Source organism: Spinacia oleracea, chromosome 3 (assembly GCF_020520425.1).
Source record: "Spinacia oleracea cultivar Varoflay chromosome 3, BTI_SOV_V1, whole genome shotgun sequence".
In the NCBI taxonomy this organism is placed as follows: domain Eukaryota; kingdom Viridiplantae; phylum Streptophyta; class Magnoliopsida; order Caryophyllales; family Amaranthaceae; genus Spinacia; species Spinacia oleracea.
Genome location: NC_079489.1, coordinates 6,096,385 through 6,118,291, shown reverse-complemented (window position 1 = coordinate 6,118,291; position 21,907 = coordinate 6,096,385). Strand labels below are relative to the sequence as shown.

General features: G+C 36.8%; 2 protein-coding genes across 2 annotated transcripts; both read left to right on the top strand.

The window, feature by feature from the left end:
* Positions 1-1,338: 1,338 nt before the first annotated feature.
* LOC110783145 (separase) lies at positions 1,339-17,197 on the top strand. Its single transcript, XM_021987448.2, has 26 exons — positions 1,339-2,182; positions 2,835-2,997; positions 3,089-3,223; positions 3,321-3,823; positions 4,146-4,239; positions 4,335-4,469; positions 5,173-5,466; positions 5,540-5,665; positions 5,769-5,987; positions 6,089-6,199; positions 6,318-6,458; positions 6,560-6,928; positions 7,020-7,109; positions 7,392-7,652; positions 7,766-7,889; positions 8,001-8,672; positions 10,178-10,406; positions 12,574-12,676; positions 12,767-12,964; positions 13,730-13,776; positions 13,882-14,111; positions 14,198-14,432; positions 14,549-14,945; positions 15,738-15,974; positions 16,315-16,402; positions 16,517-17,197. Exons 1-26 carry the CDS (start codon positions 1,476-1,478, stop codon positions 17,035-17,037), a joined length of 6,429 nt encoding a protein of 2,142 aa, XP_021843140.2. The 5' UTR covers positions 1,339-1,475; the 3' UTR covers positions 17,038-17,197.
* A 589-nt stretch (positions 17,198-17,786) lies between these two features.
* On the top strand, positions 17,787-21,907 carry LOC110783067 (uncharacterized). The gene is made up of 6 exons (XM_021987363.2): positions 17,787-18,454; positions 20,104-20,206; positions 20,308-20,373; positions 20,930-21,085; positions 21,348-21,444; positions 21,541-21,907. Exons 1-6 carry the CDS (start codon positions 17,962-17,964, stop codon positions 21,652-21,654), a joined length of 1,029 nt encoding a protein of 342 aa, XP_021843055.1. The 5' UTR covers positions 17,787-17,961; the 3' UTR covers positions 21,655-21,907.

Here is a 21,907-nt window from a genome sequence, read left to right as displayed (position 1 = left end):
CACTCTCTCACCCCCTTTATCACCCATCATTATCACTCCTCTCTCTTACCTTATTTCTTTATTATTTTCTCACTCCTTTATTTATTATAATCTCTTACACCCAATCATTTTCTTACACCCAATCATTACACCTATACCCAACCAATATTCCAATTTTCTTAAAAACCACACCAGATTCCAAATGGATACATCAAAAAGAAATGGAGGGAGTAGTACATAAACTAATGAGATGGAATTGATGTGCTTTATTTGGGTGGTCAACCTTCGGAATTAACGTAATAATTGTATGATTAATTTGTCGTAATAATATTCCGTTATGAAAAAAACCCCGAATTGCTTTACATATATTATTTCCAATAATAGGCCAATAATATTGGAAAAACTTAGGTCCAAAACCATCAGAACCAGGAGCTTTATAGGGTGACATATCAAAAAATGCTTTTTTAATTTCATCATCTAGGAACGGTTGGGTTAGGGCTATATTATCGTCTGTAGAAATACTAGGTTGTATCCATGGAATAGTTATGTTACGATAGTGAGAATGGTCTGACTTAAATCTAGAAGAGAATTCGTTAAAAATTAACTTTGCAATTTCATTGGGAGAATTAATCCGTGGACTATGGATCGTGATCCACATAGAGCATGGTGCACCAAAAGAGCATATGTGCATAAGAAAAAGAACATGACACTTCGGCAAAAGAACATGCGATATAATATTTCACTTTTTTGTTACAAAAATAATATTATTTAACTATTTATTAAAAATCTAAATAAAAAAAATATTCATGTTCTTTTCTCGTAACCAGATGTTCTTTCAATTATATACTAGTGTTCTTAAGGTGCACCATGCTCTATGTGCACCATGGTCCACCTTCTAAATTGCGTTGGGAGAATCCACCCGGCCCATTGATCCATATCATATTTTAGTCAAAAAATTTGAGATTTTCTTTTTCTTGATCTTCATTTTCTCATGGAAAAAATGAGAATTGCGATCACCTTGAGTTAGCCATTATTTTCAAGCATAATTACCTCAAAATTTGCTTGACAAGTCTTGTAAGATGTTGTTCGATATGACAATTATCAGGGTGGTGTTGTAGTTATTGTTCCATATTTTGTAACTTTTCTTGATTAATGACCAGTTTATTTTAAATATTTCCATATTTGAGAGAATTCCAATGTTTAAGTCGGGATAACTTCTGCATGATACAATAATTGATTCAATAGTAGGGCTTTAAAATCAACTCAAACCAACCCAACAGACGATTTGTCACGAGTTAACCGTCTCGCAGTCACACCCATGACCCTATCCGATAGATTTGGGAAGAGTACTGAAGACGCCAAGACATTCGTCACCATCGTAGAAAACTGATTTCAATAATTCGCGCTCGTTTTCTGCTCCTACCTTTTTCAAACCAACACCCCAGTACCCCCATTTCACTCATTCCTCCACCACCCCTCCTCCTCTTTCATCCGCCATGGATGCAGCAACCCAAGCTTCATCTCTCCTCTCCAAACTCAAACCCGGAACCTACGATTTCACCGGAATCAACATCCTCTTCTCCGATTTCCTGCAACCATTCTCCCTCCTCACTTCCCCCACACCTCAAAACCCTAGCAAAAAACCCTCGCGCAGCAAAAAACCTTCACAATCCTCTCCTTCTTCGTCGATTCGGTCCCTCGCGAAGACATTTCTACCATTCCTCAGTAGTTCCCTCTCTCTCCTCCCCAATCGCCTCTCCGAATCTCCAAAGCACCCGAAAACTAGCGAATTCGTGACTCAGTTGCTCGAATGTTACAAATTGTGCTTGGACTGTTTGGAATCGTTATCTTCTGAGATCTCCGGTAAGCCGTATTGTGTTCATTTGCAGAGAGGGAGGTATGTGCATTGCTTGATCAGGTGGGAGAGGTATCAGGATGCAATTAATGAAGGATTTAGGGTTTTGAAGGATATTGGAGGGGTTAAGCTTGAAGGTTGTGGCTGGAAGGTTTCTATGGGCCAGCTCGTTCCGCGATTGGTTGTCGTTGATGGTGATGGTAATGGGGGAATTGAGGGTGATATTGTGCGCCTAATTGTGGATTTGGCTGTTTCTATTGCACAATGTGTGTCGTTGAGTAAGGATAAAGATGCCGAGAAATATAATGATTTGTTGATTTTGCTTGAAGAAGTTCGCCCTTGGTTCAGGTCTGTTGTTTGATTACTCTAGAATTTGGTAATTTTGTTGTTGTTCTCTGACCCAAGTTCTACCTGAATCCTGAATTTTGCTGATTTTCTTACTACTGTTAAATTATTGAACACCATAATCGTATTCTCTTCAGCTGCTATTTACTGAATTGAGCTGATATTTCTGAATTCAGCTGATTTTTGCTAATCAAATAATGTTTACTAGTAAAAACCGAGTTTAGTTACATGTAGATTGTGGAACGTGAAGTTAGGACTGATTTTATCTGACTATGAAACTTAAATTTGAATATGAAAGGAACAAGGCCTATGTTGGATGTAGAAACCAGAAAAGATGGAATATTTCAGGATTGAAATTGCGAGACCGTGTGGATATGCATTCAGAAAAATGTTGAAAAATGTCAAGGGCTTCAGAATTGATTTTTTTTGTGAAACAGTATCTGGTAGTGCATTTGACTGGAATGCATAAGTTGATTATAGTTAAAAAGTTATATGGTGACTTGACTGTCATGTACAATTAAACAGTGTGGACAGGATTGAGTCTTGAAAAGAAATTTCTTTTAAACGTTGATGTACAAAACATGGTGTAAATTGATGATTTAGATAATTACTTGTACCTTAACTGAAGTATCTGGCTATCTGTTGGTGCGTACAGGCATCTGGAAAATAGTGTACGCAGTAAGCTGCAGTGGAAGCTGTTAGCTCAAATGAAGAATGCTGTGCTGTTTATGGTTAGAGAAGTTGCACATTTCGAAGGGGATTTAGTACCTCGTTTCTGTGCAGCTGTATTAGATGAGTATATGCAATTATTGAATAAGGTCTTTGTTGTTTAAAGTTAATCTACTATTACCGCCTTTGTTGGAAATTACAGATTTTGTGAACAAAGTCTTTTTTGTTATAATTATCCAGGGCACAACTAACGAAGAAATCGAAGAGTTTGTAAAATTTGTATTCAATTGTACATCCAAATGCCGGTCAGCGTGCAAGAATATCCGCATCTCCATTGCTATGCATCTGTACAAATCTGCAGACAAATTTTCTCAGGTTCAATGTTTGAAACTTCTCAAATAAAATTGTCATCATGTTTTATACTACGTATATTAGCACAAATGTTGATTTTGCTTGTGATTTTTCTGGGCAGGATTTAGTGTACTTCATTCTTATTCAGAGGCTTCATGCTTTGGGGCTGTATTTCTTTGAGTTCTCTTTTGAACCAAACATCTGTTTGTCTTCAGCTTCAGATGGCTCAACAGGTACTTGTTCTTCGGGACTCATGCCCAAAGGTTGGGATGGGCTACAAGATTTATCAGTTTTGCTGAGCGATGGAAGAAACTACTACCCTTCCCACTTAGAGTTCTGTGACAAGCCACTAAGTCATGATTTCAAAGATTTTGTTGAGAAAGCATCTATAGTCTCAAGATCTGATTGTAAGGTTTCTAAATCCTGTAAGTCAGCCAATGGAGAAGCAAATCTATCTTTTTATCTGAATGCCTTGAAGTGCCTGTGTTGGCCACTTGCTGACTTTGTAACTTCGGAAAGAAAAAGGATAGTTATGGAAGACATGGAGTCTCCCCTAGTAAGTGCGTTGAAGCGTATCCTAGAGGCATTCCTTGAATTCAGCTATCTCTTTCTTCACTGTCAGCAGTAAGTAGCGGGTATTTTGTTGATTATTCTATTTATTTCTACTGTGTCTGTTGCCTATTAACATTTTAGTTTTGGAAAGAAGGATTATACTTTAATCTTTTGTGGTGCTTTAAATCACATTAAAACATTGGCTAAATATTATGACAAACTTACTAAAAAAATCTGCTCTTTGATTCTGACTCTTTTTGTTTCTCTTGAATTTTTAAACGAGAAGAAAAAGTAAAGTACTTTCCTCCACAGGAAACTCATCTTATAGAACCAGCTACATTGAGTTTTGTAAAGCCTTTTCTGTTTCTAAATTTTTTGGTCATACACAACACAGGAGTTGCGAATCTCGTGTTGAAATTGACATGATTGTGCTCAGCATCTCCGTGGCATGTTTTACTCTCTCCCTGAAGCTAAATCTCGGCACCGAGGTATCTCAATGGTCTGTTGTAACTTATTCTGTGTAAAATACTATATTGATATTCTTTGTTTTTATCACCTAATTGCTTCTGCCCTGTTATTTCAGGGAAGTACAAGCCTTGTAAATTATATTCTTTCTGATAAATGTATTTCCTTGTTACGGCCCTCAATGTTGAAATACATAGTAGCCTCGCTTCACAACAACTTCGTCGAATTCTACAGGCATGAACGATTGGAAGAGGTCCTTTTTCTTCTTTTGTAGTGTTGATTCTGGTGTTCCACCATTTTCTTTTTGCCTTGTTTATCTATTTCTATTGTGCTTTACCATTTGGTTTCTGATATGTTGATAACATCTTCTATTGAAGTCTATGTATTGCTGTTACTTACTCGTTGACTGCAGTTATTGTGGGATAGGTTCAGATTTTATTGCCTCTTTTAACCCCTCTTCCCCCTCCAAGGTGTAACATGCAGAGAGATTTAGTTTTTCAGTTTTGTTGTGCAGTTGTCTTCTCATCTTTCTGATTGCTGGGCCCTCTTTTTTTAGCCAGGAAATAATCAGAAATTTATAATCCTATGAAAGCATGTAAACTTTATGTAATGATTTTAAGTTTTAACCAACCAAGTAACTTTATTGTTGATTTTTGCAACCGGAAAAAAATCTGGAAATTAATTTTCTAATTGCCTATATAATCGAACTTACCAATTTACCATTAACTTTTATTCCTGAGGCTGTTGTTGATTTCGGATTTTCAAAAGAGGATGATGTTTTCATCTAGTTCACCAATCACCATTTGTTAAATGACCTACCATCAGTACCATGTAACTACTTATTTCCCCTCAAAGTTATGTTTTTGTGTTAATTGCACCTGGTTATGTTGGGGGAAGCTGAACTTTCATTTGTTTTGCTCTCACGGTGCTGGTCTGTTTACTACTTATCTATGCAGGCTTCTCAGGCTCTAGAATTATGTTGTAGAGCATCATGGCATCGTTGTCTCCTCTTTGTTGAGATACTCGTGGGCAAGCATAAGGGATTTGATGACAACATATCTGAAACTATGATTGCTGAGTCCGTGAATGAGGCATGTAAAGTTAATACTCTTCTTATGGACATTGGCCATCATGTTGATAGCTGTATAGTAGAGAAGGCAGTAGAGTTTGGACTTTTAAAGTGGTGTCTTGCCAGAACCCTTTTAGGGCATCTTCCTTGTCCTTTGATGTTGATCAAGCATTGGGCTAAGGTAATTATAGGAAAATATTTGGCGTCTTTTTTCAGTTAACCGTTCTTGCTACTTAATCCCTCTGCTTTTGCAGATACAGTGTAAATTCTATAAGAATATTGAAGGTACTGCTCCAATCTTGGGTAGTTATCTCCTCTGCGCTCCTTGCTTGGTGAAAAATAATTTCTCAACTGAAATTATTGGGACCATTTTAGAGCAGGTTTGGACATTTTGCCTTGAATTCCTTCTAGTATTTGCTGATCTATTCTTCTTGATCATCTCTATATTATAATGCGTAAGACGGCTTGAAATTTGTGTTTCAGGAACTTTTAGTTTACCAGGAGATGAGCAACTTGTATCCCATGTTTTGTCAGAGAATGCAAATAAAAATTATTGATATACTCTTGGAGAAAGTATATCACTCTAGGAAGTGTGTTCAAAGGTCAACTATTCTAGTTAAGAAAGCAATGTTATCAAGGACCTTTGGAATCGAAGGTCTGGACTCTTGTATCCATTGTTTGTCCGAAGCAATTGAATCAGTCGTGAGTACCTTCACTCAGTTCTTTGCTCAGATCCATCATCAAGCATATGAACTTTTTCTGGTTCTTATTTTGTGTTTGACATGGATTAGTTTATTCAACAGGATGTCTCCTGTGGCATAACTACTGATACATCTGCCATGGTGTCCAATCAATTAGCTGTTATGTATTGCTTGCGTGCTCTTTCCACTTATGAAGCCGATCCAACGTCAAAGGTCTGTCTTCCTTGTATAATTGACTAATACATTTCTAGAATTGCAAGAGTATTATCTCAAATTGGAAGATATGCGTGGGTCCTTCCTATGATCTCATCTGGATTTCTTCATTGGCCAGGAAATGTTCGAAGATATCCGTAAAGCTGTAGACCTATGGTTAAGGATTGATGTTCCTTGTTCTTCCAGTGGAAATAGTGAGATGGGATGTGATTACGTGTTGCTGCTTCTAAATCACATTGCTGACTTACTATCCATTAAGGTGTGCTGAGAAATCTTTTATGGCATTCTGGTATTATGATTTATGATTGTGTGGCTCCAATTACGCTATCTTCTGATTATGGCAATTTGCTTCGTTTCCAGGGTGACACGACTCTTCATTCAGATGCACTAAATGTGATCATTAAAGTGTTTAAACAGATGAATGTCTCATTTGAGAAGTGTCTGTTATTACTGTGGGAGTCACGTAGGGTTAACCACGCACTTTGTGTTGTACCTATCAATGAGACATTAATTACGGCTCTCTCAAAGAATTATGGTAAAGAGGCGGAGTCTCTTGACTTCTGGATCAGTAGTTTGAAGGATTCTCAGCCACTATTAGTTGGGCTTCAGCAAAACTTCTCGTTTCTGTCTTCTCTGTTCCCCCTGGCTTTTAATCAGTGCAAGCATTCTTTGCAATCAGAGATCTCTGTTGATGAAGTGAAAGAGTTAGCATCAAATCTTATTTCAAATGTAAGGTTAATTTAGTGGCTAAACAGTGTACAATTATGATTTCATGCATGTACCATATATGTAACTGCCCGTAAATGTTTACTTCATTTAGGTTGCTATAACTCGTTCCTCAGCATTTCTAGCTGGATATCTATATCATGATTTGAGTGAAAGGCTTTGTGCTAGTGGAAGGACTATTGAGGTATGCTTTATACACATAATTTCTCCCAAATTATATACAGTTTGTGCTGGAAATCATATCTGATAGATTTATTTGCTGCTTAGTGTTAACTTTTTTTTTTTCCCTTTTCCCTTCTGGCGACGAGCAGTTCTGATAAAATTGCTTGCTGTTTAGGTTTACCTTCTATAATGGATTTTGGCTGTCAGCTTTATCTTTCTCAACTTTTCTTTCATAATATTTGTATCATTAAATTATCTTTCTCCTGGTCTAACCATTGCATTAACGCTCTTTTGCTTCTTGTAGGCGTTGTTTTGTGCAAAAGAAGCTCACCGGCTGCGTGGTAAGCTGTTACAGGAGCATTTTTCTCTCTCAATTCAACAACATGAAGAAAACCATGAAGTTGGGCAATCTATAAGGAAACGATCAACTTTTGTGAGTCAGTTCTCGGTATTACATCAAGTAGCTATTACAGCTTGGCCCACTAATGCTATCTCACCGACTTTAGACAGCTTTTCTCTTACCCCATGGAATGTGCTCCGCTGTTATCTAGAGAGCACGCTGCAGGTTTTCACATCTTTATTTTGACTGCGTATGTATAGTATTTGAAACAGCATTACTAGATGTTTCAATTATTGATCTTACACCACGTTGTATTGACTATGGTAATAATATATTAGGTTGGTATCATCCATGAAAGACTTGGAAATGTAGCTGAGGCCGAAGCTCAGTTCATATTAGGCAAGAGTATCTCCTGCTTGCAGAGCTTGCCCCGATTCATTGTCAGTTTTTCCTCTTGTTTAGGCACGTGAATAAACTTGTGTTTATTTTTTAATTTATGTCTTGTATAGGCTTTGTTCCTCATCGTTGTTGGAATTTGTGCTATATTGACTGTGGCTCTTGGACTTAATGCAGGGAAAGTATACTACGGCATGAACCTTTTGGACTTAGCACACAAAGAATTAGCTACTTCAGAGCAAGAGTTGGCTGTTGAAAGGAACTTTGTGACTTGTTCTAGGTGTTTACTAATGTTGGAAAGTAATATTAATGAACAATTTGGTAACTTGTACAGAAAGGGTGTCTATCATGCTTTAGTAAATCCATATGAATCATCTATTCTGAGTCTGATATCACTCGAAAGGGGTGATCTTGCTGTCTGGCTTGAGGGAGCCAGTGCAGCTTACTCTGTGCATGAAGGTCCTGCAGCTATTTCAGGCACTGACAATATATCAAAGACTGCAAATGTAAAGACTAAAAAAGTAGTTAAAGGGTCCAGGAAGACCAAAAAGGAATTAGAATCTCAGACTACTGTTATCAGGGAAGCTGAGCAGAGTTCCAGGGTAACTCGTTCTAGAAAGCTGTCTTCTTATGGAAACAAGTCCGCCTATGTCGAAGGGGAAAATAATGCTTCTACTAGCCACACCTCAGTCCAGCTGGAAACTGAAGCAGCGATTGTTTCTAACAGAATTACTTGCCAGAAATGCTTTCCAAGGGAACTAAATACTTTTGGCTCTTTTGCTTGTTTTATTCATATGAAGTGGGAGTTTGTTCGCAGGCGACAAATACTGAGACTACTCATTGGCTTAGGTACTGTTCATTTCATTTCTTTTAGCCTTTAGAAACCCACATCTTGAGGCTGTTTTGAATATCTGACACTCATATTATGTTGTTGATTGATACTTTCGTATTAGGATGCCATAAGTACGGAGACCACCCATTGGCCTAGCTACATTTCAATTCATGGTCTTATAGCTTGTAGAAACCCATGTCATGAGATTCTTTTTTTATCTGTTTCACTTAATGTCGTTGATTGAAAAATTCAAATTAAGATGGTAATTGATTAATCATATGCATAACCACAGTATGTATTTTTGCAAAGTATTTCAGACTTTAGATTCTCTTCCTTTAAGAAGTCTTGGCCTACTGAATGAACTGGTGTTGTGGATTGAGCTTTATATTTTAGCTTTATGAAATGAAGTAAAATATTTTTTTTCCAATGTCGACATAAGTAGGCAACTCATCTGAAGAATGGAGGGTGGAAATGATGGAAATATTAAAGAAGTCAAGGTAAATCTAAGGATGACCTGGATGGAAGGGGTGAAAAGAATTGGGTTTTGAGGGTCACATTGTGTTAGAAATAATTGAGTGGAGGATTTACGTAATTACATGAGCATTGACGGGGATGACATCTTGGTTCATTTAATCGACACCATCCTTCTGTGATTAGGGCTCTGTTGTTTTTGTATATATGTACTCGTACAGTCTTAGTGTCTTACGCCACAACTGGTTTATAATAGTATTGCATTCTCTTGCAAGTTGCAACAGTGATTTCCTTTCTGTTCTCTTCCCTGTGGATGTATGTATGCTTGGTTGCGGCGACGTGTTTCATTATCTATTGACGTGTCAGGTTGTCTTGAATAGAGTTTTTGCGTTCCCTTTTTATTTTTTTATTTTTGTAAAGATATACATAACGGAAATGATTGCAGAGAATTCTCATATGTGAATATATTTTCTATAATATGGTTACGGATTTGGTTAACTGGAACTGGCTGGACTGGTAAGGGAGCATGTAATAGCATATATGCTTTACAAGGCGAAGTGACAGTTAAAACATACAGTACTTGGTATATTTTTAAGTCCAATGCATGTAACATGCTAGCAGCTTGGGTAAGCCTTTTGGGAAAAGTCAGGGTCCAAAGCCGCTGCTTTCACATACCCCCCTCGTATCCCATAATACCTTACCCAAGTCTGGCTGGCCATGTTTGCCTACAAGCAACTTTGATCATTCATATCTAAGATTATATATTTGCAAAAAATTATAAAAATTGATATTGTGAAAATATACATTGAAAATAATCCAACAATATTGTCATAATAACATTTATTAAATATATATTAGTAAAAATAATACGGTCAAAGTAAGCACATGGATAGTGCAAAAAGTCAATTTGGTAAGGTATTTTGGGTCGGAGGGAGTATTATTTTATGAAAACATAATTGAAGTTCCTCTTTTTTCCCTTGTACTTTATGTAACATAACACAAACTACAGCTTCTATATTTATTCCTTTTTTATAAATGTTTCTGTGGCTAGGAAAATGTCAGGGAGCTTTGGCTGGAACTCATAGATTGCACACTATATACTCTAAATGTATATCTATTTTTCTGGGAGGAAATGATTGTCACTGTTCGAGTTCTACCCTTCTTGATTTTGATTCTATTACAAAGGAAATTACTGGGGATATTTTGGTCAGCGAACGTGCAGAAGTGTTTTACAGTATGTGCTTGCTTTCCCTCAAAGCCTTGTATTCCGAGGACATCAGGTATAACAGTTGCTTTAATCCTTCATAGACTAGACATGCATTTGGGCTCAAGCATTCTTTCTACCAGCTATTGTATTTCTTGTATAATTGTTTTTTGTGTTCATGTGCATTTAATTTGTGATTGAAAGATTTGAAGGCTTTGTGCTAGTTGTTAGTGAGAATTCAAGAGAAATATTCAGGGTTTAAGAATTAGGAGACTATGATCTTGCGTTTGCATCTTATATATGCATTTGATCTGTTTTATTCTTTTGTTTAAAGCAGCACGTTTTTGTCATCAGGATTCTCAGAGCATAATGGGATACCTCCATTTTACCCGCGTTTTAATTTTGCATGGTTTATGTCAAGTTTTATTTTGAGGGACCATGCTTGATTTTTCCATAAAATTATACACAAGTTTGTTTGATGGGTAGTGGACTGGACGCATTGACGGTTATGGTTATCATCTGTTTCTATAGGTCATAAACATTTCATCCATTGTTGGCACTTAGACTTATACTTGACCATCGTTGCAGACGTGTCTTGATTCTTGGGACATGGATCTGGGTTTGTCTGACCTGATTAAGTGTTACTTCTGTGATGGTGGCCATTGACCAATCCCTGTTCTCCTGACACAGGATGGCAGGATGGCTTTTACTTGTAATTCTAATTAGTAAGCACTTGTTTAGATTGTGGGAGTCAGAATTTGTGACACAGTGTTTTATTAGTTTCTAACTGGAAAACATATGTTTAGACTTACATATACCTCTACATTTGATGCTGGAATCCAGAAGATTACACTTCATTTGATTTTGGGGAACTAGATAATTAGTATTTTTCCTGTTTTAATAGCATGTCCTGTTTATAGCTCTTGGTGGTAGCTTCACTTTTCAACTAAAGTATCAAGGATCTTGGTTGTGAATTTTGACTTTACATTTTCTAGGGGTCGCATAGAGATACCTTTGGAAGCAATTGCTGGACTTTTTTGTTCACAGGAGAGGTGATGTGTAGTTGGTCTAGTGACTTCTTCTTGCAGGGATGAACCTCAAGTTTACACCTATAAAAACCTGCAGGGATGAACTTCAAGTTTACACCTTGTTGTTACTGGTGTACACCGGCTGACGGGAACGGTGTTGTTAGTGGTGTACACAGCCTGACATGGTAGTTAAAAGGTGTGTCAGTAGAGAAAAAGGTGAATATAGTAAGGGTAGAGAGTCAGTTAAATGTTGTGGTAAAGAGAGGTAAGATAGTAAAAAAGAAGTGAGTAGAACATTATGAAACACCCCCAAATGGAAAGTGTGTAGACCATTAAGGAATGGAGGGATGTTTAGTTGTTAGCTAATGTAAAAATATTAAGTTATGTTGCTGGCTGTGTTGGAAATAAGAAAGCAAAACAAGAGAGAATAAACGTTTGAATTGAAACTATGTTACTGCATTCTTTTTCAACTAGCAACAAATGAAAGGAGCCTATTATATAGGCTTTACAATTAAACTGAATCAACTAAGAAATAGCAACACCTAAGTGGAACATGGTCCACGTTTCCTAATAAATTGAAACTAATACTCCGTAGCTTGCAATCAACCTTAAGTGACTCCCACTAACTTACTAATGCTAAACAACAGGAAAGTCAAACACATGATCCCATCTGAACGGGGATCAATTACTAACAGAGTTTGAATGAATATTTTTTTCTTGGACTGTTTACCGTGGATATCCATGCATTCATCTTTGCTTGCCAACCTTTATGTGTTCAAGCTGGCTCATGCTACTTTCCAGCAGAATACCATTGCCATGACGAAATTTCGCAAACTTTTCAGGCTATGATCTGACAAATTGGCTAGAAAGTAGGTTTGAATTAATTTTGTACATGAGTTTGTTATTCCTACTTTTGCTATTTACTCTGTATGTATTACTTCAATCAGCCTTGCTTGCCAGTTGCCACCAGTCATGTATTGTTAGTTATTGTCTTATGTTATTATGTAAGCGTGAAATGCTATGCTGTGTGATTAATAAAATTATGCACTCCCAAGGAATCGAGTCCATGGCATTAAAAGCAGATTCATACAATGTATTCAGTCATATTCCTTATTTATGAGATGCCCAAGTGTGCATGTTTGGAATAATATTAATAACTAACTGCAAATCTGCAGTCCTGTCCTCCTATGTAAACCACTCTTCTTTTTATTCCAGGACTACTTGCTGTGATTTGTGCTCGATCCAAATATCACATGTAGCTTCCCTACTGAAGCTATCTTTTGTGCTGAGTCGTGAGGTTCCTTTGCTATTTCAAAAGGTTTGCGTCCAAACATTTTATTTAAACATATGATGCAGTTGCATTTTTTGGGGTGTTTATTTACCATTGGGTGTAAATGAACTATGACAGGTGTCTAGGCTGCTTGCTTTGATTTACGTGGTTTCAGCTTCCAGGGAAAAAAATCAATTTCTTATTTCTTGCAATGTGCTTTCGGAAAATTATTGGGCTGCTTATTTTCATCAAGCCTCGGTTGGAACTCATCACGATTTGCAGCTCCTTTCAGCTATTTCTCTGAAGCACGGATCCCAGATGGTATCTAAAAAAAAGGTATGTTTTCATGGTTTAGCTCCGTTAGGGTAACACTTTAATGGGTGTTCGGGTGCTATAAACGCACACCTTACTGTCAATGAATGGTCTAGCTGGTGATTTGTGATGATGGTTTTTTCTGTTTCATTATAATTTCTCTGTTGTTGTATTCCTAGATTAAAATGTAGCTTGTAGGTCCTAAACCTAGGTACTTAAGTTATCAAATCTATAGAATCCAACAAGTATTTCCGATGATAATTTAGTATCTTTTCTTAGGATAAGGTGACTTGGAACTTTTTATTTCTTGCATTATAATGGCTTATTATCTATTTTATAAGCAATTCTCTTTTACAATCAGAGGACTGGAAGAGTCTTTGTTTTTAATCTTCCTATTCTGTGCATGCTCTGCTTCCAATACCATGGTTTTTTCTTGGACATTCTGGTTATTCTAAATTCTGATAGTTCTATCTGGATATGGATAACTACATTCCCCTTGTTTGTTATATTTCCCGTCACTTGTGTTGTTGGTGGTTAGTAGAGCTGTGGACGGAACACATGGGTAACTATACAATAATGTCTAAACAACCAGGTAGTTGCCAGTTGCATTAATTATTTAAGTAGTTCTATACTAAGCAAGCTTTGAGGAGGTATATGCACCATTTTCATAGTGCTTTGTTTGATTTGAATTTCATGTTCTTGTCAGAGAGCTTATGCTTTTCCAAATGTCTTTATAGCTGGGTTCATGTTGTATTTAAAGGTGATTAATTTGGTCTTTTACAAATGCAGGGTTATAAAGCTTCTGATGCGACTAGCATGATCGCAGATACATGCAGGTGGTGATGTCACTTTTATGGATGATTCATGATTGATCTCATATTTATATTGGTTCCTTCTAGTACTTCTGAAACTGATTTCCTCGTGGCAACGTCTTATTTCAGGACCGTTCCTGAATCAACTAAAGAGATGGAATTGTATGTGGCTAAGTTTTTTGAAAACCTTCCCAATACCACAATAGTATGTGTGAGCTTACTGGACGCTTCTTTTGCAAGCCTTCTAAAAGAATTGATGTGTTATCCCTCTGGTGTTTCTGGCTGTGTACTCTTGTCCCATTTGAATGCTGACAGTCAGCCGGCAGTGATAGTGTTGCCTCTAAATACAGTTCTTCAAGGTAATATCTTTACTTAGAGGGCAACAGAATTTTATTTTATATAGGAGGATTCTAAACATATTGCTTTTTTGGTCTAATTTTTTCAGAGGAGGAAACAAGTACTAGCTGCTCAATCTTTGGTGAGAAGATTGTACAAAAGGAATGGCACTCACCATGGGGCTCCAATGCCCTTGTTGACGATGTAGCTCCTTTATTTAAATCGATTTTGCGAGGAAATTACTTATCTTGCTCAAGCTTTCCTGACGAACACACTGAAAGAAGCCGTGAATTGTGGTGGACTTGGAGAGATAATCTTGATAAGTGCCTGCATAAGTTACTGCGGTGAGCTTTTTTATATACTTTTTCTTTTATCGAACTCTCAAATGAAAGCATGCCTCATCCTGCTCGAAGCAAGTAATTAACAATTCCTTATTTCTTTTTGGGTTTCAATTTGTTAGGGATGTAGAAGAAACATGGTTTGGCCAGTGGAAATACTTGCTTCTAGGTCGATGGTTGGACACTGACCCCCTCAATTGTGCCGTGAAGGAGTTCTTGCATGAAACTAAAAAAGAGGGATGCAAGTTGGATTTAAATGAAAGTATTTTAAAGGTTGTTATGGGGGGCATCAAGTCTATTAATATGGAAAAAGTGAGAATCCCAAAGCCGTTCCTTGAGAAAGGTTGCTATATTGGAAGCATCGTAGAGTCTGTTCAAGGAAGATGTAGTACATTGGATAAGGCATATGATGGTGTAGATTATGTATCAGATTCACTCACTGCTGCAGTAAACAAGGTTGAGCTAGAATACTGCACCCGTAGAGAGCCTGTTGTTCTTGTGCTAGACAGTAATGTTCAGGTATGTCTTTTGTTTATCTTGCTATATGTATTTCTCTCTTAACCTGCTGTCTGGTGTTAAAAAGAATAAATATCCTGAAGTGTAGGATCTTTTGTCAAGTGTTTACCTTGTGTCTTATGAGTGACCTGTACGCAAGGGTCAAGATCCTGTGGTAATTCTGGTGCCAGTGTGTCTATACCTCAATATCCAGTTTATCTTTATCCGTTCACCTATGGGAAAAAAGTTAATAAGAATGGAGTATAATAAACAATTTAAAGAAGCACCCAAGATAGCAATATTCTGATATACAACAATGAGAACCAGTGTTAGGAAAACTTTAATCACAACATATTGGACATCTAATCTTGTTTGTGTTTTCCTGTATTGTGATATGTTTGCAATTTTCTTCTATAATAGTTTGCTATTCGGTGGTACTTTGATCAGAATTGAGTTCTGTGGTACTTTGATCAGAATTGAGTTCCTGAAGAATATTGTCAAGGACAAAATGGTTAAGTGTTTAGTTAGGGGACGACATCATTACAGATTGGATTCATGGAATAGCTTCAATTGCTCAATCTCGACCTTTATCATGCTTAAATTTCTGGTGATTGAATCAATTGGCTGGAAAAACGATGATTTGATAGCTGTTTTTTTTAATTCTAATCAATTGAGTGTGGAAATTTTGTTGTCTTCTTGCAATGACATATAATCTAAATCTGCTCGTAAGATGTGGTTTTAAGTGTACTTTGGGTGATTATTGTCTTGCCCCTTTCCTTCTTCTTCCATTTGTTGAGTGTAATTTACTATTTGCAGATGTTGCCTTGGGAAAACATGCCAATTATGAGGGAGCAAGAGGTGTATCGCATGCCTTCTGTTGCAAGTATCTTTATGGCTCTGCAAAGGAGGTCTGTCCTAGAGAACGTTGCCAGGCTTGGTACTAAATTTCCATTGATAGACCCACTGGATGCATATTTTTTACTGAATCCCAGTGGTGATTTAAGTCGCACACAATCTGAATTTGAGGAGTGGTTTAGGCATCAGAATATACAGGTATGCTCTTGCTGCTGCTATAGTGACTAAAATAGATGATTGAAAGACATATAAGGCAACGCTTAAGTGACTGACACCGAAGTTCAGATACAAGTTTGAATTTCCATTCATGTCCTATGATCAAGTCAATAATGACAAACTATCAAAAAAAAAAAAAAGAAAAAAAAAAGTGCACATGAAAAGAAAAAAAGTGCACAAGGACAAAGGCAGTAACTTTTCCGCTGAAAGTGCTATTGTGTTAAGATCTCAATGGGTTGGGTTTTCTTCAGATGAGCTTCAAATATTTCTTTTTTCCATGTTTTTATGGTCAATTTTAGTTCATATTTTACCTTGCTTTCAGGGAAAAGCTGGAGTTGTTCCGTCAACTGAAGAATTGACTGTAGCTTTGGAAAACCATGATCTCTTCCTATATTTTGGCCATGGAAGTGGTGTGTTTCCATATTCTTTTACATCATGATGCTGTAAAACTTACTCTTTTTTACTCCCTATTTCCACTCTCCCATATTCACTGACTATGCTGCTGCTCGTTGTGATTACAACAGGGGCACAATACATGCCAAGAGACAAGATCCAAAAACTTGAGAGTTGTTCTGCTTTACTTCTTATGGGATGTAGCAGCGGAACTTTAAACCTAAATGGGTGCTACGCTCCAGTTGGCACGTCTCTCTCCTATATGTTAGCTGGTGCCCCAATCGTGGTTGCCAACCTGTGGGAAGTAACAGATTTGGACATTGACCGTTTTGCTAAAGCAGTTCTTAAATCATTTCTGGAAGAAAGATCAAAGTCTTCAACAGACTGCATTCAATGCAGTTTATTAGCCGAAGAATTAAAGTCTATGAACATGAACGAGAACAAAGGAAACCCTAAAAAAGGTCGAGGAAAGAAGAAAACAGTTGATCCTGTTCCTGAAGTTTCAGGTGAATATTGCTACAGACATAAGTTAAGGGCTGGATATTTCGTCAGTCAAGCTCGAAAAGCATGTAAACTTCCGTTCTTGATCGGGGCGGCACCTGTTTGTTATGGTGTTCCTACAGGTATAAGGAAAAAGACAGATATAATTTAGTCTTCAACATCTTGTTGATCAGTGTAACACACTGTAACCCTTAGATATAGCACATTTATCAGGGGGAGGAAAACAGGAAAGAAAAGTTGTACAGAAATGAAGCAGTCATAAAAAGATCACAGGTTATTAATTAATTATTTTTTTTTTACATGGACCACAATTTTTTTTTAATTACTCCATCCCCTGAATTTCTCTGTCTAGCCTTTTTCAATTTTTTCCAATTTATTTCTGGTCATTTTTGCTGTTGATGTTTTTAACTTTTCTGTTAATTTTTTTTTCTTCTGACAGACTGATGGCAATAACTAACATTGTCATTGCATTGTTAGATCACAAGTTGACGGATAAACATTTTAAATGGTTAAATAGTTACCTTTATACATTATCAATGATTTTAAAGGAGTACTCAATATTAAAATGAAAAAAATTTATCACTAAAAAGTAGATAACTTTTACATATATATATTGGGTTAATTTTTGAACAGTTTAGTTAACTTTTACTCTGATATAAAATATTTATTGTACCCCACTTGTAAATAAGAATTTATCTTTTTTTTAATTATTCCATCCCCTGAATATCTGTCTAGCCTTTTTCAAGTTTTTCCTATTTATTTATGGTCATTTTAGCTGTTGATGTTTTTTTAACTTTTCTGTTAAAAAAAACCTTTGACAGGCTGACATATAACTAACATTGTCATTGCACCTTCCAAGCTAACGGTTAACTATAAATAACTGTATTCCCCACCATATCGATCTAATCATTTTGTGAGGGAGTTGAGGTTGCATTATCTTGTCCAGATATTGTCTGAAACCTAACATCATCATCTCCTGAAACTAAACAATAATGTAACAGAAAAAAAAAAACAGTCCAACCCTTTCCTGTTTTGTTTCCCCTCAATTCCCCTCTCCGAATCCTCTTCCACGAAAATGGCGAAGGGGGCGGTTATTTACACCCTCTTAACCACCGCCTTCGTCATCCTCATCCTCCTCCCTCCCTCGAGTAGATCCCATAACGGTACTAGCCGCCATGTTCGTCTATTCGAGGGCACGTATTTCGACCCACTTGTCACGAAAATTGAGCATAAGGTTGAAGAAAAGGGGTTAAATGACCATTTATCCAGAGATTACGTGCACGAAGTCGTGGAGGTGGACGTGGAGGTCGAGGAGGCGGATAAGGTATATTTTGGGAAGGATGGGAAGATGAACTTAACGTTGAGATTGACAACATTGTTTCCCATGATTGATAATTCGCCAAAGGATGGTTATGTTGAGTTTAGGGAGCTTGGGGTTTGGAATATCATGCAAGCTAAAGAAGGGTTGGATTATTCTACAAGAAAAGAGCTTGAGCTCAATGATAAGAATAAGGATGGTTTTATTTCTTTCAATGAGTTATTCCCTCAGTTTTCAGAGGAAGAAATAAGTAAGTTGTTTAATATTTTTTGGTAATTTATTTGCTTTTCACCGGCTGGTAAGAAATACCGTACGTATATTGCACACGGGTAAACCCGGTCACTTTAAGAGTGGAGAGAATAGTAAGAAAAACCCTCTTTTAAAGTAGGGCTGAGTAAAACCATCCTAAAACCAAAAATTCGAAACCCAAATCGGTATCCGATCCGAAAAAGTGGGTACCCGAACCGATATGGTTATCGGTTAGGGTACTCGATCCGAAATTCAGTTATTGATATGATTACAGATATCTTTTTATAAATAACGGCTACCCAATAACGATCCGATAAGCCGATTTTTTCAGTTTTTTCTCAATTTAAATATTTTTTCCCAAGAGTTTAAAATCTTAAATGTTAATAATCAATGTATAATTTTAGTAAATTGTACTTTCATTAGTAATGTAGTCAAAATCATGTGCTAATATTGGTATTTAGTGTTGAATTATATCACAATAATCTAGTTATAAAGTCTATTTTTTTCTAATTGGATATCATAACGGGTATTCCATATCCGATTCGAAAGTTTGGGTACCCGAACTTAACGGTTCGGTTCATGGATATCAATATTTGCATTATTGGTTATCGGTTACCCGATCCGATAATGCTAATGGTTCAGGGTAGAGCTGTCAAAACGGTTACTCGAGTCGGGTTCGGGTCTGGTCATCTCGGGTCATGATCTGATCGGGTTGTGTTGTGTCATTTTATCACCCGGCTGTAAGGCGGGTTCAGGTCGGGTTCGGTCAGGTTGAAAATTTGTCGAGTTATGTCGGGTTATTTTTTCATTACGGTATAGGTCGGGTTCGGGTCGCGTTCTTTTTCCAGTCGGGTACAATTACGGGTTCGAGTCTTAACGAGTCGGGCCAAGTTCGGATCGGATAATTACTGGGTCAGTTAAAATTCAAGTAGGGTTCACTATCGGACACTGGTTAAGACCGGGTACGATAGTGATCAGGTCTAGTTAAGTTTTAACCTTATAATTAACTTTTATAAATTCGGGCTTTTCACTTGTTCTAGATTAGGTAATTATAAAAAATAATATTAACTTGATTTAAGTTATTATTTAGTTAGGTCAATGACAAATCGGGTTGTCAACAGGTCGCGTAAAATCAGGTAACAGGTTGTTACGAATTGAGTTAATAACATGTTTCATCGGGTTATAATTGGTTTCGGGTCTTTTTTCGGTCGGGTAAGCTGACTCGGTTCTGTTATCGGTTATATTTCCGTCGGGTGCCACGTTCGGGTCCGAGTAATGCATTAACGTATGGGTCAAAATCGGTCGTCGGTTTTAACGGGTTTGATACGGTCGGGTTACATGTTTCCTATTTTAACAAAATATTTCGGGTCTCGGGTCGGATTCGAGTCCTTAAAAATACAGGTCGGTTCTGATCGATTTCTCAAATCGGGTCATTTTTTAACAGCTCTAGTTCAGGGTACCCCATCCATGCTCACCCTTATCTCAAAGTACTCCTAGCTAGTAAGGATTGTGCCCCGACCTTTTGGATTGGAAGATAGAAATCACTTTCACTAGGCCATAACATTCTGTGAACATATATATGTCCGTAAGTATTTAATTATTGTGTTACCCCGCATAGTGTAATATTGCTAAATCAAATATCACACACAGGGATAAACAAGACGGGGCATGGGGAAACTGGTTGGTGGATGGAACAATTCAGAAATGCCGATGCCAATCAAGATGGGAAATTAAGCCTAGAGGAGCTTAAAGAGTATGCTTCTTCCTTTTTCTTTCTATATTTAGAAATATTTTATTTTATTGTTTTTACATATATGGATAATATTAAGAAAAAATAGTTGTTTTTAAATGCAGCTTCTTGCACCCAGAAGAGAGTGTAAATGAAAAGGTAGAAGATTGGATAATGCGTGAGAAAATAAGGCAAGTAAATTTGATGTTAATCCACACTAGAATTTCTAGAATGGTTCCTCTTCAAGTTGTTTTATATGCTAGTTAGATTTAAATGCAAGTGTTGTATGTTTCAAATTTCAAAAACGTAACGCATGCAGAGTAACATATTAGCATTGAAAATATTAGTTTCAAGTGCATTTACATATTGTATATAGAACATGTGATTAGAGATGGTTGTGGGCCGGACATCGGGCACGGCACGAGCCACATTGTTTGGAAAAGCACGACAAGGTTCGTCCCGGAACGACAAACACGTTAAAATTTAATAAATTAGGCTTAGACATGCTAGTCAATCCGATTTGGTACGAGGACACACGCCACATGGGCTTGGCCTCACTTTCGAATTTTTTTACCCAGCCCGACACACTACAAGTGAGCCTGGGTGGGCCCGACCTGTTTAAGCCCACAATTTGTGGGCTCGTCCTCAAAACCCAACTCGATCCACGACCATCTTTATAGATTCTAATTCAAAATTTAAATGAAATTCCATTGTTTTTTTTGAAATTTTTGGTGTTACTATTATCAGGAGAATGGATTGGGACAAAGACGGCAAACTAAACTTCCAGGAATTTCGTGACAATGCTTATGATATCTTCAAGAGCTACTATCACTTCAGTTTTGACAATGATTATGTTCCGTCGCCAGAATTACAATTTTCTAACCTTGATTTAAACAAAGATAGGTACCATAATTTCTTTTACCACTTCAGTACTCTAGTTTGTATTTTGTACTACGGCTCCGTTATTCGACATTTTTTTGTCTGAACTTATTTTATCTGGGAAAAAAAATATTTTGTTTAAAATAGACATATTTGTGTGTGAAAATATTTGAAAAACTTAATTTATTAAACTTATTTTAAATGAAATAAGCCAAAATAAGTGAAATAGAATAGACCATCCTACGTCTGTAGTATGTGTGTTTTAATAGTAACTGTCTTTTAATAGGTTTTTGACGATCCAAGAGTTGAAGCCTATTAAACAACTTCTTTTTCCCGGAGTATTAGATCATGCTTCATATTATGCAACTTATTTAATGAACGAGGTAATATATTTCTATAATATTTGTAATGAAGATCAAAGTACTTCGGAATAGATGAAATGGTACGTCTCTAAACCTCTATTTTCTTTAATTCTTTAGGTTGATGATAATCATGATCACAAGTTAACCCTCGGTGAAATTTTGAAACATGAAGATAAATTTTACAAAAGTGTGTATGTGGGAGATGAAGAAGATGACCATGATGAGCTTTGAAGCCTAGCTAACCATTGTTAAATTTTGCGTATATAGATGAGGATAACGTAGGGCTTGTCCGGTATCACTGTCAATTTTTTCAGTTTTTGTTTTTTTAATTTTGTAAGTCATATGATTTAGATTGAATTATAAACTAAATATAATCATACTGGTAGAGTGATAGCAATCATGTTGATTTTGAAAACTGACAACAAAAATTAATTCGTTTAATGGCATAAATACACCCTTTGGCCTCAAGGCTGGAGCACTCTAA